Here is a 19,037-nt window from a genome sequence, read left to right as displayed (position 1 = left end):
AAAATAATTATTACAATGGCAAAAATTTTAAATAATGACTTGAAAAATAACAAAAAAGGCCGATAATCCTTATTTCAATTTAAATGAAACATTCAGATGTGTGGGAAGATTGAAGAACTTTGATGCAAAGAAACAGTTTATGGATTACAACCGATATATATATATATATATATATATATATATATATATATATATATATATATATATATATAGTAAGATGTGGATTACAACCGATATCTATCTATATATTACAACCGATATCTATCTATCTATATATCTATCTATCTACCTATATATATATATATATATATATATATATATATATATATATATATATACTTTGCTACAAAATATACACCCAAAAATAAACTTCACACTAGAACAAAGCTCCACATAACTACCTTTCCTAGACATCCTAGTAACAATCAAAAACAACAACATAATCACAGACATCTACCACAAACCCACAGACTCTCAACAATACCTCCACTTCAAAAGCCACCATCCTAAAAGTTGTCTAAAATCAATACCCTACTCCCTAGCACGTAGAGTCTGCACCATAGTAACAGACAAACACCTCCGTTCGACTAGACTGAATGAACTACAAATAACACTGCGGAAAAGAGGATATCCACTACCACTAATACAGAAAGGTATTCAACTGGCTGAAAAAATTCCAATAGACCAACTAAGAATCCCAAAAGAACACAACAAAGAACAAATTTTAGCATACGTCTCTACACACAACACAAACAACCCAGAACTATTCACACAGATAACAAAAAACCTTATCCCCCTCAATCAGAACGACAAACTAAACAACATACTTAAAACAACAAAAATAATAAAAAGCAAACGGCAACCCAAAAACTTAAAACGCATCCTAACTTCCTCAAAACTCGTTCCACACAGTACAAAAGGGGTTACAAAATGCAACAAACCGCGATGTAGAGTATGTGACATAATAATAGAAGGAAACACATACACATTCAAAAACCCAGCACAAACATTCAAAATAAAAAAGGATCTAAATTGCCCCTCCAGAAATGTAGTATATGCACTAGGATGCACAGCATGCAACAACTCCTATATAGGCGCGACCAAAAATTTCAGCAATAGAGTGGCCTTACATAAGAGCAACATCAAAATTGCAGATAACAGACACCTCTATATTTCAAAACACGTACACACATGCAGTGGAAACAGCTTCAAAATAATGCCAATCTTCCAAACAGACAATTATTTTTATTTACTTACACAGGAAAAAAAAACTTCATCACAAGATTCACTCCTGAACTGAACAGAGCCTAATATCAACACACAAAAACATGAAATGCAAGGCACACTCGCATGCACATATATGCATATACACAGCAACTCATAAATCAGAACCGACACATTAAAACACACACACGTGCGCGCATACAACCACACACAGACATAACACCCCTATCACTAATACAACACACTGAACAATACCAACCCTACTTAACCTCGAAACCAGCAACACTAGGAAACACCTAGAACAATAGTATAACATCTGTTCCAACACCTCGCTCCCTCCTCAGTCAGTGGAGCAGAACCCCCTCATGACTGAAATGGCTATCATCCCTTCTATCATCACCCTCCCATACCTATATCCCTCCAATTGGCCCCTCCCCTCTGTTCCACACTAGGAACCGATCCTGGGTCTGGCTATACCCACATGGGGAGACAAATAAGTAGAAACATTAAAAAATCCCCGATACATATTTTTAAATACACCCCTCTATCTAAACAATCATAATATAAAGAATAAAATCACAATAATAAAATCTAAGAATCCAAAAAATAAATATCAAAATAGAATGAAAGCACCCCTACCCTTATTTCAGAACATACACATTAGTAACGACCTTGGATCACAGTCACCTTCCTAGGGAAGCAAATAACCTCATAATACTATAAAACAGTACACACATTTTCAAACCAATGAAGAAAAAACACACACACACATCCTACCCTAAAGGAAAAGAAAGAAAACACAAGCAGAGGGAGCGAGTGAGAGAGAGAAACACAACACAGGAGTGACCACAGCCGACTCGCCACAGCCCCCAATAAAAGAGTAATAAAAATTGAACATTCCAATGAATAGTAGACACTTACACGTTTCCACCCCTTGAAAACACTTCAAATGAACTAGAAAATGCTATTTTTATATCTCCAACACATTTTGAAAATAATTTCTGAAAAGGACGCTTCACAGAACGTCTGAAACGCGTTAAAAACGATTCCAATGATTTAAAAACATTATTACAATGATCTAAACATAATTCTCAATGAAAAGACAAGACACGGAATGATAAAATAATGTTAAAAAATACATATTGTTGGTGACTACCCCCTTATTTAAATACACACACACACACACACACACACACACACACATATATATATATATATATATATATATATATATATATATATATAAGGTAGCCCAAAAGTAGGTTTACAGTTATTAAACTACTTTTTATATGGGTGAAGTTACTTGCTAATTAAAATGTACAAGTAATATAAAATACTCCACAGAGTACAGATCTAATTTACATACACAGCTTCGGCCCGTTTTTTTTAATGGATCTGTAAATGGGGAGAACTACCTGGACATGCTTCGTGAAGTAGTAGTACCACAACTCAGAACTAAACCTGACTTTGATGAACATTTCTTTCAGCAGGATGGAGAACCACCACATTATGCGTCTAGAGTAAGAGACTACCTTAACCAAGTTTTTCCACAGCGTTGGTTCGGAAGAATGGGCAGCAACGAATTGCCACCACGTTCACCTGCCCTAACCCCAATGAATTTCTTTTGTTGTTGTTGTTGTTGTTGTCGTCGTTGTTGTTGTTGTTGTTGTTGTTGTTGTTGTTGTTAAGAACAAGGTTTATGAGAAGAAACCCAAAACAATAAATGATTTAAAAGATTACATTCATGTCGCATTCACAGAAATTGATGAAGATCGGAATTTGTGTCGCACAGTGTGTCAGAGTGTCCTGGAGAGATTTGAAGAATGTTGCAATGTTGAAGGAGGACATTTTGAACATCTGAGAGATAAAATTGTTTTTATGTTAACATGTATAATGAATTTCCCGCTGTTCTGGTGTCGAATTTCAAATAAATATTTAAACTATTTGAAGTTTTTCAAATAACCTAGTTATAAAATTTCAAATATTAAATAACGGTAAACCTACTTTTAGGCCACCCTATATATATATATATATATATATATATATATATATATATATATATATATATATATATATATATATATATATACGCCTGTAACGCCAGACATTTTAAAATATTCGTACTGGTTTGATAGGCAATACTTTTAATTTTGGATTTTTTAGGAGTTTTATCGTTTTAAAATTCATTTCGGAATGTATTATTTTTATGTTTACTATAAAAAAATTTCTCTTAAGAGAAGGGGGACAGTTATTTTCTGTAGATGTTTAAAAATTAAGCTGGAATTCACAATTTCACAGTAAGGCAGCGGGACAGAGTATTTATCGTAAAACCAATGTAGATATTAGCTTTTTATTTTCACATAAAAGAAAATGACAAGACAAACCGAAAACATAAAAAAGGCATAATTAAACAGAACCTCTCTTTCATTTTAATTTAAATATTTTTTATAAAATCTAGTAAGTGCAATGTAGACTACAGCGTACTGTAGACTAAGAATACGGACAGGCATGTAAAGATGTCTCCCGGTGCATCGCAGTGTGTCCCCGACTAGAGCAGGCAAGCGATTATTTTACCTACATAACATTTACACCTTACGTAATTATCAGTGTAGTGAGTAATAATTACTATATATATATATATATATATATATATATATATATATATATATATATATATATATATTTGTAGTCATCGACATACAGTTCTGTTTCGTTGTACCACAACTCATCAGTGCCGCTAGACTAGCATCTCTCCCTAGTCAAGGATTGAACCTAGAACCGTCGTGTTGACAGTCGGCAGTTCTTATATATATATATATATATATATATATATATATATATATATATATATATATATATATATATATGAATTGTATGTATTTTGGCAGCAATTATGAATTGAAATGTTCCTCTTTAATTTTACTTTTTTTTTGTTTTGTATTCTGCTTCTTATTTTTTGTGAGAAAGTTAAAAAAAATGAATATAAATTCCATAGGAGCAACGAACGTTTTGGTGAAACATCTACAAATAAACGAGGCTTGAGAAAAAGAGAAATCTGCATAATCTAATGGCAGTATTGGTAGATAGTACGGCGTCAGAGTGTGGGAGACGGATAATGGAATTAATTCTGTTTGTCCAAATTTGAGTCATTAGACAGGAGTAGTTTTACGCCAAACATTTAAAAATATTAATACTGTTTTGAGAGGCAATATTTTTAATTCTCGATTTTTGAGGAGTTTTATCTTTTTAAAATTCATTTCGGAACATATTATTTTTATGTTACTATCAAGGACTTTTCTTTTTTTTTATTACATTTTCACCCCAAACAAGGCACATTGCCACTTTGGTGTAGAGGGCTACTATCAGAGGCAACAACTACTGGGGAACTATGTTGTGATTTGGGCAGCAAGATGTCGCTTCACGTTACACTTGAACTTCTGCATGTCAGTACAGTTGGGGAAGCAGTGGCCTGGAATAGAATTCCAGAGTCTAGCGCTTCTGGGGAAGAAACTACCGGAGTAGAAAGATCTTTTACATCTAGAGATCTCTACTATGTGGGGTGGGATTTAGCTGCCTGTCGGGTTTGTCGAGGGTTTCTACGTCGTGGGGGCACAAGTGTCTGCAGTTCGTCAGAGCATTCACCATTAAAATACTTGTAGAACAGGCAGAGGAATGCAACATTTCGTCGATGGGACAGAGGCTGAAGCTTAGATACCAGTTCAGGGCCTATCAGATTGGCGACTCTCTTTTGAAGCTTGTCTAGGAGCGAGAGACTAGTAGCAGATGCACCAGCCAAAATGTGGCAGCAATACTCCATACATGGGCGAATGGTGGCCTTATAGAGGTACAGGATACTTTCGGGTGTTAGTAGTTTTCTAGCATGGTAGAGAGAGCCTACCTTCTTCGTAGCGGCCCTGGCAATGTTTCAATGTAATTGTTCATCCTCATGTTTCCTGTGAACGTACGGCCAAGCAGTTTGAAAGATATACTTTCAGATAAAGAGTTGTTGGCCATTGCTATTGGTGGCAGAGAAGGTTTCTTGTAATTATTGAAGGAAACCAGTTTAGTCTTGGCAGCATTGAATGTGACCATCCATTTATGTCCCCATTCCACTACAGATTGGACGTCATCCTCTAGTGTTTTTGCCATTTCTCTAGATATGTGTTCATTGGTTTTCCTGTCGTGTCCGTTATAGAGCGTGGTGTCGTCAGCATACATACCCATCTGACAGACAATTTTGTCAGGGAAGTCATTTATAAATATTAAGAATAGCAGAGGTCCAAGGATAGACCCCTGAGGCACTCCCGCATTTATATCATATTGTTTAGATGTACGACCGTCGAGGACAACCTGGATTTTTCTCTTATCTAAGAAGGATTTAATTATGTTAAGTATTCTACCAGTGATACCGTATGATTTAATTTTCCTGAGGACACCCTCATGCCATACACTGTCAAAAGCCTTAGACATATCTCGAGCTACCGCTCTGCCCTCCCCCGCTTTGTCCAGTGAATGGTATATATGTTCAGAGATTACAGTGATGATGTCTGCTGTTGAACGGGCTTGTCTAAATCCATATTGTTTGTCAGTCAGAAATTTAGCATCTGTAAGGTGATGGACTAGAGCATGATTAATTATGGTCTCAAATATTTTAGCGAAAAGTGGGAGGAGGCTAATGGGGCGAAATTTGATGGGTCAGCTCTTTCGCCAGTATTCTTGAATACTGGTACCACAGAAGCAGTTTTCCAACAGTCCGGAAAGCAAGATTTGTAAAGGCATTTATTGTAGAGTTTGGAGAGAACTGGAGCTACTTCGGCTGAGCACTTTTTTAATAGCACAGCTGGGATGAGATCAGGTCCACATGCTTTTAAAGTGTCAAGGTATTTTTATGATAGCATGTACATGAGCAGGGGTGATTTTTAGATCGTCTAGAGTGGCGTCTGTCCGTAAAGAAAAGTCAGGCAGGGGGTGGTTGGAAGGGTCCAGTGTTGAGTTTGAGACAAACCGACTGGCAAGCATGTTAGCCTTGTGGGTTGCTGAGCAAACAACCTTGTGATTGTTGGTTAGTGGGGGAATTGTTGATTGCCCATTATTTACTACACTGTTGTAGATTTTCCAGAAGTCAGGATTTCCTAATTTTTGTGCTGCGATGCGTTTTTTAGTGGTTTCAGTAAATTCTCTCTGACCTATCACTATTTCTTTCTTAACGTTACTTCTAGCTTCTATATACTTCTGTCTGTTTGAACTGGACTTATGTCGGTTAAATCTGGACTTCTGTCGGTTAAATCTGCGGTAGTTGAGCAATGGCAGTTGCGCAAGTAGAAGTAAACCATTGGGGAGAGTGGGCTTGCTATAAAATTTCCGTATGGGAACATGTTCTTCAATTGCCGTTTTGAACCATTCAGTGGTCTCATTTGCGCACTGTTCAGCAGGAAGAGAAAAATATTTCCCCATGGGGCATCTCTGATAAGATCTCTGATCATTTCCCAGCCAGCCTTTTTATAATATCTCGTTGTTTTGAGCACTGGCTCTTTAGTTTTGGCTCTAGAGTTTAGGGCGATTTCGACCATTATCACTGCATGATCAGCGCTCCCGAGTGGGCTGTCAGCATTTGTTATTCAATTTATCGGGAACTGTGATCAGAAACAGATCTAGAAGTGATGCGTATTGTTCTTGCTTGTCAGGGAAACGGGTTGGAAACGTAACCATTTGTGATAGGGAGTGAGATATAGTGAAACTATGTGAAGAGGACAGTTATTTTTTGTAGATGTTGAAAAATTAAGCTGGAATTCACAAGATGCATAGTAAGGCAGCGGGATAGAGTATTAATCGTAAAACCAATGTAGATATTAGCTTTTTATTTTCACATATAAGAAACAAGACAAACCGTAAACGTAAAAATAGCATAATTAAACGGAAGCTCTATTTTATTTTTTAGAATGTTTGCTTATACGCGCGCGCGCACACATACACACACACACACACACACGCACGCACGCACATTATATAAAATAATTTTTTATAAAATCTACAGTAGGTTCTCTGCAGTGCAATATAAATTACACTGTACTGTAGACTAAGTCAATACGGAAAGGCATGTGAAGATTTCTCCCGGTGCATCGCTGTGGGTCCCCGATTAGAGCAGCCAATCGATTATTTTACTTACATCACATTTACACCTTACGCAATTATCAGTGTAGTGAGTAATAATTACTATTTATTACTTGTTTACACATACGTCTTTTCTGCCTTTTTTGTTTACTTACACACACACACATATGTGTGTAGTGTATGTGTGTATGTGTGTGTGTGTGTGTGTGTGTGTGTGTGTGTGTGTGTGTGTAAACAGACATTCTAAAAATAAAACAGAGTTTCCGTTTAATTATAAACATTATAAGGAGTCTGTGCGGACAGATAAATGTTTCGCAATTTTCATGTTTCTTCAGGACTCCAAGTGAATCTCGTAGTCACAAGATAGAATACAATTTTCCCAGAATTGTTTATCTTCTGACTACGAAATTCACTTGGTGTCCTGGCGAAATATGAAAATGTTGAAACATTGATCGATCCGCGTAGACCCCTTACGATGTTTATATAATGTTATTTATATAAAAGCTCTACACATATATTGAGAACTTTTTAGAATTAATTGGCTATATTGCATATTAACTGTATACCTGAATTTCATTAATCAATTAATATATATGTATGCGTGTGTGTATGTGTGCGCGCGCGTCTTTGTAGATTCATCGAAATATAATGTTAATAGTCCAATCTGCGTAGTTCAATAGATAGAAAATTGTTATCTCAGATGATAGTAAGAAAAGAAAAAAGATAAGAAACGAAACAGAATTTTTTTTTCCTGGAAGAAAATTTTCCAGTTGCCAAATGTTTGTCTTCCTCTTGGAACTTGCCAAACGAGTCTTTCATGTGTGCTTCAAAAATATTTTCTCTTTCAAATAAAACGTCTACAAAAAATAGAGAACTCCGAAGAGATCTTTTTCTTTTTTGTTTTTTGTTTTCGTTCTCCTTTCGACCTAACTGTCTGTATGCGATAACACATTTTCGAAACACTTGCATGTTTAAAGACATTGCTCCCGGCTAACACCGGGTTTCCGCGATAGTTTAGAAATTTAAAAGAAAATTATATAAAAAAATCGAGGAAAAAAAAAAACATGTTGTGCTTGTGATGATCCGACTTTGGTTAATCGAATATATGTGATTGATCTGAACGGAAAAAAATCATTCTAGGTTGATCTGTAGCTAATTGCGGTTTTCATCGCTTTGAAGTATGAGTCAACCAGCCATGGAAGGAGCAATGTCGAATCGTGTGAAACTATATGTAAAACTATTTAATACACTTGAAGTTAAGCAACCTTGAGCCTGGCCAGTACCAGATGGATGATCATTTGGGAAGGCGAAGCGCTGTATGTACCGCGAGGTAAAATACCATGTTGAGAAATTGGCGGGGTTTACCCTTCTCTCGAGGATAGATGGGATTCTCTTAAGCCGTGGTAGACACCCCATCTAATGATGGCGTCACGATAAAAATACCCTTAATAGCCCTGGTGAAGCATCAAGTATTCAGTGTGTATTGTATATATATATATATATATATATATATATATATATATATATATATCTTATGTGTGTATTGTATATATATATCTCTGGGTTTGTGTATATATGTATATGTATGTGTGTATTTGTATCTATGTGTGTATATAATGTATATATACGTGTATATGCATGTATATGTGTATATATGTGTGTATCGTAAAGGTAAATGGGATTATGATCTACAGGTTTTTAGGTTTGTCTTTAGATATTTAAAAATTTCTAATTGATAGTTTATTAGTATTGGTATAATCACAGCAGTATATACGTTTGTATATCATTTCGTATTTCTTTGTCCTGACATTAAATATTTCCTCGCAAGCTTACGTAGTGGGTCATACTGTTGAAAATACGCAATCTTTTTAATACTAACTATTGATTAATCACAGGTCTGCATGTATGTCGACGATAATTATTTTTATATTTATATATATGTGTCCATGTGCGTGGGTATATGTAGATATGTATATTTATGTATGTGTATGTGTATATATGTGTATATGTATGTGTATATATATGTATATATACATATATATATATATGTATATATTTGTACATGTATGTATGCCGATGTGTGTATGAGTATGTATTTGTATTATATGTATGCCTATATGTATGCATGTGTGTATATGTGGGTTTATATGTAACTTTCATACATTGGGAGTGTATGCAGTGTTCAATGCGTGAATGAAACCTTATGTGATAAGGTGTGTGTTTTTTCGCTATATATGTAATAACTTAGTGGAAATTTGCTGCTAAATGACTTAATTCTCTAAAATAAATCATAGCTTTATTTTATGTTTCGTGTCGAAATAGTTTCCTCCGTATATGTATGTGTGTGTGTATAAGTAAATGTACTATGCATGTATGTGTGTATCTATATGTTTCTACGTATACGTATATGTTATGCGTGTATGTATATGGTTATATATGTAGATATATGTGTGTGGGTGTAACTACATGTATAAGTATATATGTATATTATATGGATATATATTTACGTTTAGTGTAAATATATGGATGTGTATCTGTAGATGTGTGTCTGTGTGTATATCTATGTATATATGTACGCGGATGTATGTGATCCTATATATTTGTGCATGTATATACTGTGGTTGTTGCATTTTTTTTTTTTTTGGTTTTCTTACACTTTTATATTTTTATGTGTGTGTGTGTAAAGAAATACACAAAAGGTATTCATCCACTCCTCTGTGTGTGTGTGTGTGTGTGTGTGTTTACTTCCGAAATATGCGTGTGTGAAAATCGGAAATATCATTTTCCCCATACTGGGTGGCCGTTGGGAATTGCTGAGCGCTTAAAGTTTCACCGTTGGTTATAGGCGACATATTGTCTGACTTCTCAAGTATTTTACGACGCCAAACCAAATTTTTAGGTTATAAAAAGAATAAAAATAAAAATTGTCCATACAGAAGTTAAGATGAAAAGAATAAAAGTTCGAAATAAATGGATTGTTTAGAGGCATTGTTTATCCCCCCCCATTCCAACTATCCCCCCTATTCTAGAACAAGATTTTAATTTTGTAAGGGATATAAGAAAATATTTTTGTATCTTGAGTTTCAGTTTTCGAGGAAAATTCTTGGCCTGAAGACGTAATCTTCACAATAACGGGGGATTACAGAAACATGCATGCACATATGTAGCTATCAATGTTTGTATAAATAAATTTACTGTACATATATATACATATATATACATATATATATATATATAGATACATATATATACATACATATATATACATATATATGCATATATATGCACATATATATGCATATATATACACACATATATATACATATATATACATATATATATGTATACATATACAGGGTCACCTCCACAAAACGGGCCCCAACCCTAATTAGGCCCCGTTTCTTAGTGTTTTGTCCGAATGGAATGAAACTTTGTTCATAACTAGTTTATTATATTCAAAACATCACATCAAAACACTAGGGTATTTGGCCTTTTTTCTCCGTTGTGTGTAAAATGCTCAGAAAAACAATTGAATGTCCTCTGTTTTTTGGGGTCACCATATATATGCATATGTATATATATATATATATATATACATACATATATATATGTATATATATATATATATAATATAAAGCTGAATGCGTGTGTGTATGTGTCTAGTCACGAATAGGTCCCTATATTGTTGACTATTTTAAAAAACTGATCGCATATAATAATAGAAGATGTATCGAGGCATAAGAATGGGTATGTTTGATCTGGCAGAACGGTGGTTCATTAAAATTGTGGGGTATGCGTCGGCCTGGTCCACAAAGTATGGAAATAAAAAATTAAATATATATATATATATATATATATATATATATATATATATATATAGAGAGAGAGAGAGAGAGAGAGAGAGAGAGAGAGAGAAAGAGAGGCAGAAAGACGGACAGATAAACATATGGCATTATACTTACCCGATATTAAAGTGATAACCATGCAGAAGGTGAAAAAAGCAATTAGTCGAGTATTCCCCAGTGACATCATGTCTGAAAAAAAAAAGAAACAATATATAAAATAAAAGTATTAATACTGGCACTTTTTTACGTATCACACATATCGTTTGTGTTACATGGTATTTCTCTTTTGATGTCATTGTTTTCAATAAGTTTTCAGACGTCGAAGAGGAGGGATGGAAGCTTTTGCGAAGAAACTTTGTTCATTGAAGTTCCGTATTATTATGCCCACAACTGAACCAACGTCCCAGCCAACAAGAGCCAATATATATATATATATATATATATATATATATATATATATATATATATATATATATATATATATATATATAGTTTGGGATTCGGTATTGATTCAACTGATGAACCCAAATCATATAGATATATATTTTTCTAATTTTTGAAATCGCAACTTTATAATATATAAAAATCGAAAGAACATTAACTCTATAATAATATATACGAAATCTGCAAGAATTAACATATCATATTTACGCGTATTTTACGACCTGGCTACGGCGGGTGTCCTTGCTAGCTTGGATAAATTCTTTTGAAATTTTAACAAAAAAGCAAAATAATATAAGAGGGTCTCCATTGACGCTGAATATGTACAGAATGTCAATATGAATTTATTACATTTGAACGAGTTCCCTGCAGAATTTCCACAGGTCCCTCTAGTATTACATTAATAGTAAATAATAAATTTGCGACACAATAAAAACAATTTCCATGACTGGAAATCGAACCCAAAATCTTGAGACATTCAAGCTAAGGTTCTATCAACATTCAACTAACCGATGGGAATTTTCTCATAAATAGAACTGAAGACATTACATAAAAAAATAATTCTACTTTTGGGCGTCACGACAGAAATTTATGATTCATTTCAGTTTTCAAAACACAAATTCAAACATAAACGATAATAAAAATAAATAAATAAATGGATAAACATTATGGTCAACGCTAGAAACTGCCTTACTAATCCAAAGCTATTTGCTTCTAACTACATATTGTTATTTAAAAATAATATTTAACTATATAACAACTTATTTTTATTTTATATATTTCAATATATAACTAGAAATAATATTATCAAAACAAAACGATAACTATACAACAACTGTAGAACAATTTGAATCGATCTGAGGATCATTTCCAACGATTTTTGTATGTTCATATCTTTAATTGCTTAAAATTAGTTAACAGACAAAGAAACATTTGCACAGACATGTGAGTGCACGGCTCTGGTATTCTGACAACATTTAATGTGATAAGTAGGTTAGGCAAAGCAAGGTTAGTGGATGTTACATGAGTGGTTATATTTGGTTGTAAATGCACGATCATTTGTTCGAATGAGCCTTGTTCTCTTATATTTTTATAAGGGAGTAACGTTTTATCAAGGCGCGAACGCAACTCGAGGATAAGGGTAATTGAATGTAAGAGCGTAACATAGTAGGCGTCTATGGTGCGGATTGGGTAGAATTTGGATTATTTAAGTGGACGGCTCAACAAGAACTTGTTTACATTGGACTTGAAAGCTACCATATTGTAATTCGGCCGGGAAACAGGCCAGTTGGACAGTGTTCCACAGGCGGGCAGTTCTATGGAAGTTTTGTTCATAGAATCTACGTTTAGATTTCGGCATAAATAGAGAGTGGGGAAAATTGTTGATAGTTGTTATAGCTAGTCAAGTTGTTTTGTGAAAGTTTAGAAAGGGGGACCATAGATTGAAGCCCAGACGAGCACTTGCTATGAAAATAGCGATAGAGCTAAGACAGCCTCGCAACGTTATTCCAGAAAGAATGTTTAAAAACATTTGATAAACACTAGTAGATTAGAAAAAATGACTTTGGTATTCTAATGACTTTTAATGTAATAACCATGTTGAACATGCACTGGTACGTCCACTGCACAGGCCGTGATTGTCCCACTCGTTGTATCAGTTCAGAGTTGTTGTATAATTCAGTCAGTGTTGCAACAGCGGAATTCACATGGCAAACAGAAATCACAACTCCAATTTCAAAACAACCGCGAAGCCATGATGAAACTCAGTAGTATATCTAGAGGAGATACAGAGACAGAGAAAGAGAGATAGAAAGAAAGAGAGAGAGAGAGAGAGAGGGGAGAGAGATAGAAAGAGAGATAGATAGAAAGAAAGAGAGAGACGTACAATGCTATTTAGGTCTAAAGTCAAAGGACATTCTTACTTAATATCATATACAGTCTCTTACTCAGTCTCTTATACGTTCAGCTCGCAAACATGCGTTGGCCTTGGGATTGTCTGATCGAACAGTCAGAAGAATTCTACACACTGATATGCAGTTCCATCCACACAAATTAATGATTGCTGATAAACTGCACGAGCGTGACTGTGAAGATCGCATGTCAAAATGTGGGAAATGTTTTTGCCGCACTCTGTATTATCTTACTAGCTAAACAGAATCAAATATTAATTTTCAAATGCAATGTTATCTAGGCTTAAATCAAGAATTGAACTTACTTAACTTTATTAGATAGAGAAATAATGTGTTAGTGTATAAGGAAATGAGTTTGACGCGCTCTGGTCATAGAGGAAACAGCAAATACATCGACATAAATAGGTGATATAACCGTAGTTTTAATCGAGCATGCGATTTTTACAGACGAGACTGATGACGCGCGTATCATTCACCGAACACAAACTAATTATTTGCGTTCACTAGGATTCAAATCGAAAGAATTCGCTAAAAGCTTTCTTTGCGTTTCTTAAAAGCCGGCAAAGTGGTTCTCCAAAACGAAGGCTCTTGTTTCTCTGGCAACCGGAGGAGCAGCATCGTTCGCCGTAGAGAGAGATGACGCGCTCACCCTCGTAAAGTAACTCTCTCTCCCTCCCCCTCTCTCTCACACACACATACTTTCTCTATCTATCTATCTATCAATCTATCTATCTATCTATCTATCTATCTCACGTTCTCTATCTATCTATCTATCTATCTATCTATCTATCTATCTTAATCTCTCTCTATCTCTCTCTGTCTTGTATCCATTTATCTATCTCTAACGCCCTTTTTAAAATAAATGCTTGACCCTTACTGTATTTCTATTTTCCACCCCCTTTCAACTTTAACTAATCAAAATTAAATTCGCCGTTGAGTTTTTAAAAACTCTTTTTCAGTTCAAGCAAGGCATATTGCCACTTGGAATCTATTTGAGATCGTGTCTAACAAGGGACTGTGGGGAGTTGAGTAGCGGGGTATCTCCACATTTCATTTAAACTTCAGCAGTTTAGTACAACCAGAGCTCCAGGAAATAGAGAAGGAATTCCAAAACCTAGCAGTCCAAGGGAGTAGACATCTCTCTGGCATTTAGAGATCTAAGCAGTGAAGGGGTGAGATTTTTCAGCTTTTTCGATTAGTCGGTAGTATGTACGTCTATGGGGGCACAAGTGCTATGAGTTCATCTGAGCACATTCCATTTATTGTCAGTTTGGATGTGTCCAAGTATCTATATTAAAAGTTCCGTCCGTCAGACCATCTGCTTGTTTCTGGGTCACTCTTTAATTTGAAATAGTATTTTTAAATTGGAGAAAAAAATTCACACATTATTTTGAAGATCAAAAAAAGGGGTCTCTTTTGATCGCTTCGAAATGAATTCCGAGTTACACAATTTTTTTTTATATATATGGAAAAATAAAACTCCCCAAAAGGGGCAGTTTGGATTTGGAGAAAAATAAAAATTACCTCAGTCTAGAAGAATTTCTTGTTTGACAATTTCATTTTCAAATTAAAAGGACGCTTCTTAATTTAAACACGCGTCCATTAACCCCTTTAAGAAGCTGCGTCTATCAGTCAACGTGTCACGTTTGAAATAATGCTTAACAATGCGTAGACAGAACGGACAAATTTAAAGAATGCTCGTTCTAATTATCTTCGTGAACGAAAATTCTCGTCGATTTAAAGAGAGCGCCATGAAGAAGTATGTGAAAAAAAAGGACATTTAGAGAACTTCCGGTAAAAATAAAAAGGCATAATTGTCATTTCCCCCGCAAATTCTTTTTTTTCTTCTTTTGTAGGCGTTACAAATCCGAAATAAGAACGTCTAATAACACAATTGAATTTATCAGTGGTAAGAAAGAAGAAACAATATATAGATCTAATATATAAACAGCTAAATGTCTGTCTATCTGTCCGTCTGTCTGTCTCTATATTTTCAAACTCTATCTCCACCGAAACTAAAAGTAGCAGAGCGGCATCAGGGACCTCAAATGGATTTTTTACGGACCGTTCTTTGGGTCTTTCGTCGGTTCAAAATTGTTATTAAGTGGTAAAAAAAAAATAGGTCAAAATTTAAAAAATCGTTAAACATTTTGTACATTCATTTTACTTTATTTTTAATTTTTAATAGGTTCATATGCGTGTCACGTTGGTACAGTGGTAACGTCATCAGCTTTGAATGCTACAGTTTTAGTTTCGATTCTAACTGATGGCACCTAAATACTTTTTTTTTTAACTTTTTAAATCACAACTCTACAAGAATATATACGAAATCTGGACAAATTAAAATATCATATTTAATCGTATTTTACGCCCGGGCAAAGCCGGTCACCCCCCGGCTAGTCTATAATAATCTATTATATAAAGTGCAGTTGCCTGTGTGTATATGTGTATATTTGTATGTCTGACTAAAAATAAAGATAAAAAACGACAAAACAAGCAGTCGCAAAGTTAGTATGTTCTTGATTGGTGTTGTCGTGGATGTATAATATCTAAAATTCAGAAAATAATCTTGATCTCAAAATGATGCAAGTTTTCCAGCCATTTGATGTAATAACTAAAGGGAAACAACTATTTTTTTAATCAAGGATTTAATTCCCTTATGTTGAATGATTCCTTGAAGAACGTATAAAAACAAGTCGTCTGTGAGTGCACTTCCAGAGAGGGGAATGGGTTGGTTCGAGAAGAAGAGAAGTGAAGAGGTGAAAACAAAGGAGTGGGAAAGAATAAGATAACAGTTTTAACAGAAATATCTTACACTTTTGCCTCGGGTAAATCCAGGTAGCACTGCTAGTCTATAATACAAAAGACAGTTGTCTACATGTATGTTTGTTTCTTTGTCCAGTTAAAACAAAATTCTACAATGTTGGTATAGTTTTGATCGGCGTTGGTCCGGATGAATAACATCTAAAAGAATAATTATTATTAATTCTGTAAGTCTCAACTGAACCAAGTATCTTAAAGTTCGAAAGAAAGTAATGTTCGAAAAAGATCTAGTTTTGAACTTCAGCTGCACTCTTTTCTATAATTACTTTTATATTTATTTTTCTTACATTTTCCATGTATATTTTCGCGCCAAGTTGATTTGAAAAAAAAATCAGATAGGTCTTGTAACAAAGTCAATTACATCTTTGCTGCATTATCAACTGATTTTATCAACATATATCATCCTAAATATATTTTTAAGAGAAACAATATTTTGACAACAAAATATATTGATTACCTGATAGAAACGCCGATTAGTGTAAACTTAACGGTATGCATTGATAAAAATTAAGCACACGTAAATTGCATGTTGCTTCACTATTTTTAAGCTTTCATGATTTGAACTTCCGTTGCTTTATACTCCTGCAATGCTTAGCGGCAGGGATCTCTCTCTCTCTCTCTCTCTCTCTCTCTCTCTCTTCAGATTTCCACATTTTCAGCCATGATGATTACGTCTTAGCGACTGTGATACGTGGTCTCCATCTCTTTCAGTTGCTGAAGAAATCTCTTCTGCTCGTCACTCATTAAACGCAGGTTCTCAGGAAACCGGTCCATATGTGAAAATAGGTAATGTATCTTGACGCTCATGTTGCAGGTCTCTGAAAGAAGTCAGCATGTTGTTAACAAGTTCCGCGTAGTTTCTGGCCTTATTGTTGACACTTCGAGAACAAATGCCCTCCACGCGTCCAGTTCTACTTCGTTCATTGAGTTTTCGAACTCTTGTTCTCTGAGGACCGTCAACGCTATCAGATTTCAACTTTCCCATGGTCAATCATGAAAAAGCCTTACACAAATAAGTAAAGCAGCTATCATCCTTGTCCAGCGCCTCGATGAACTGCTTGATTGAGCCGAGCTGGATGTGAAATGGTGTTTCCGTCCACCTGAGGGTCGTTGATGACGTCCCTTTCTTTGCAAATCACCAACTCTTCCTGCACAGGTCACTCCTTTATCGTGTATGCTTAGCAAAACATATTTGGAATATTACTAGGTTTTATGACTTCAAACTGATCCCTTTTCGACATAATAACACAGAACTATCAGTTCCTGCGTAAATGACCATTTCCATTTTCAAAAACACATATGGCTATATCTAAAAAGCTTGAACTAATTGAGCAAAACAATATGATTTCTTTTATTCAACACGTCAGATTCGTCCTAAAAAAACAAATTTGTTATTGACTAGTGTAATATATATATATATATATATATATATATATATATATATATATATATATATATATATATATATATATATATATATATATAGTCTTTGAAGTCTTTTTAACATTTGAAACTACACAAAAAATTACTTTTTATCATTCGTTAAAAAAAAAACAAAAAAAAACACTTAGTCAGTAAGTCATTTAATCACCTGCAATCACTGCATCAACTCTCTCGAATTTACTATAATACCAATTTTTTTATTTTTCAAGGGATCATCAGTTGTTTACCATGAAACACTGTTTCGGGGATTTAATATATATATATATGAAAATGTGTACATGTATAATAATGTATATATATGTATTTATTTGCTTTCACACCAAGTCAAATTAGGCTAAAGGCCGTTTTTAATATGGGGTAAAGACCAGCTCCCCAAAAAGTAGGCAAAAAGAGGGCACTCTGGTTACCAAAAATAACAATTGTCCCAGTATAGAGGGTTTCCCCTCCAATGACTGGTATAAATTATCTTAAGTGCAGCATCTGCAGAACGGATACTACATTTTGATCCCGGTCCGAAGGCCAAGAACAACAGAAAAAAAGGCAAAGCTAGAGGCAGTGGGTAGTAAAAGTATTTAGTATATTGTTATTTATTTTTTTTCATATTTCTCAAGAAATACCAAGTTAATTTGAGTAAAATTTACACTCAATCGTTGAACAGATATTAATTTATCTAAAACTAAGACAGAAATAAAGATATACTTAGTTGGCAAATATTTATTCACGAAAAAATCAAATTATACAAAAGTATTTAACACACTGTCAAATTTCATTATTAACAAGTCATTTCATCTTGCCACATTTCAACCAATCAGCTGTTTACAAATCTCAGACACTACGCAGGTTGCCTCTTTCATTACTGTTTTAAAATGGTTAAAACAAAAGAAATTTACTAATGATACGCGGCAGAAAATCATAGGAAGGCATAAAGATATCTAAGCTTCAGCTTCTGTCCAATCGACGAAACGTTGCATCCCTCTGCCTGTTCTACAAGTATTTTAATGGTGAATGCTCTGACGAACTGCAGACACTTGTGCCCCCACGATGTAGACACCCTCGACAAACCCGACAGGCAGCTAAATCCCACCCCACACAGTAGAGATCCCTAGATGTAAAAGATCTTTCTACTCCAGTAGTTTCTTCCGCAGAACCGCTAGACTCTGGAATTCCATTCCAAGTTCCTGCTTCCCTAACTGTACTGACATGCAGAAGTTCAAGTGCAACGTGAAACGACATCTTGCTG

The 19,037-nt window shown here is 34.6% G+C and overlaps 1 protein-coding gene across 1 annotated transcript in view; it reads right to left on the bottom strand.

Moving 5' to 3' along the window:
- The window catches only part of LOC145298654 (uncharacterized), a 200,726-nt gene that overhangs the window by 79,825 nt on the left and 101,864 nt on the right, over positions 1-19,037 (bottom strand). Inside the window, exon 2 of the mRNA XM_080144334.1 lies at positions 11,298-11,369. Coding sequence (XP_080000460.1) covers positions 11,298-11,367 — 70 coding nt within the window. The 5' untranslated portion in view covers positions 11,368-11,369. The remainder of the gene's footprint in view (positions 1-11,297; positions 11,370-19,037) is intronic.

The sequence above is a fragment of the Euprymna scolopes genome, chromosome 2 (genome assembly GCF_053919585.1).
Source record: "Euprymna scolopes isolate OS-2025 chromosome 2, ASM5391958v1, whole genome shotgun sequence".
Taxonomy (NCBI): domain Eukaryota; kingdom Metazoa; phylum Mollusca; class Cephalopoda; order Sepiida; family Sepiolidae; genus Euprymna; species Euprymna scolopes.
Note: the sequence above shows the minus strand (reverse complement) of the source record. Positions and strands in the feature narration are given on the sequence as shown.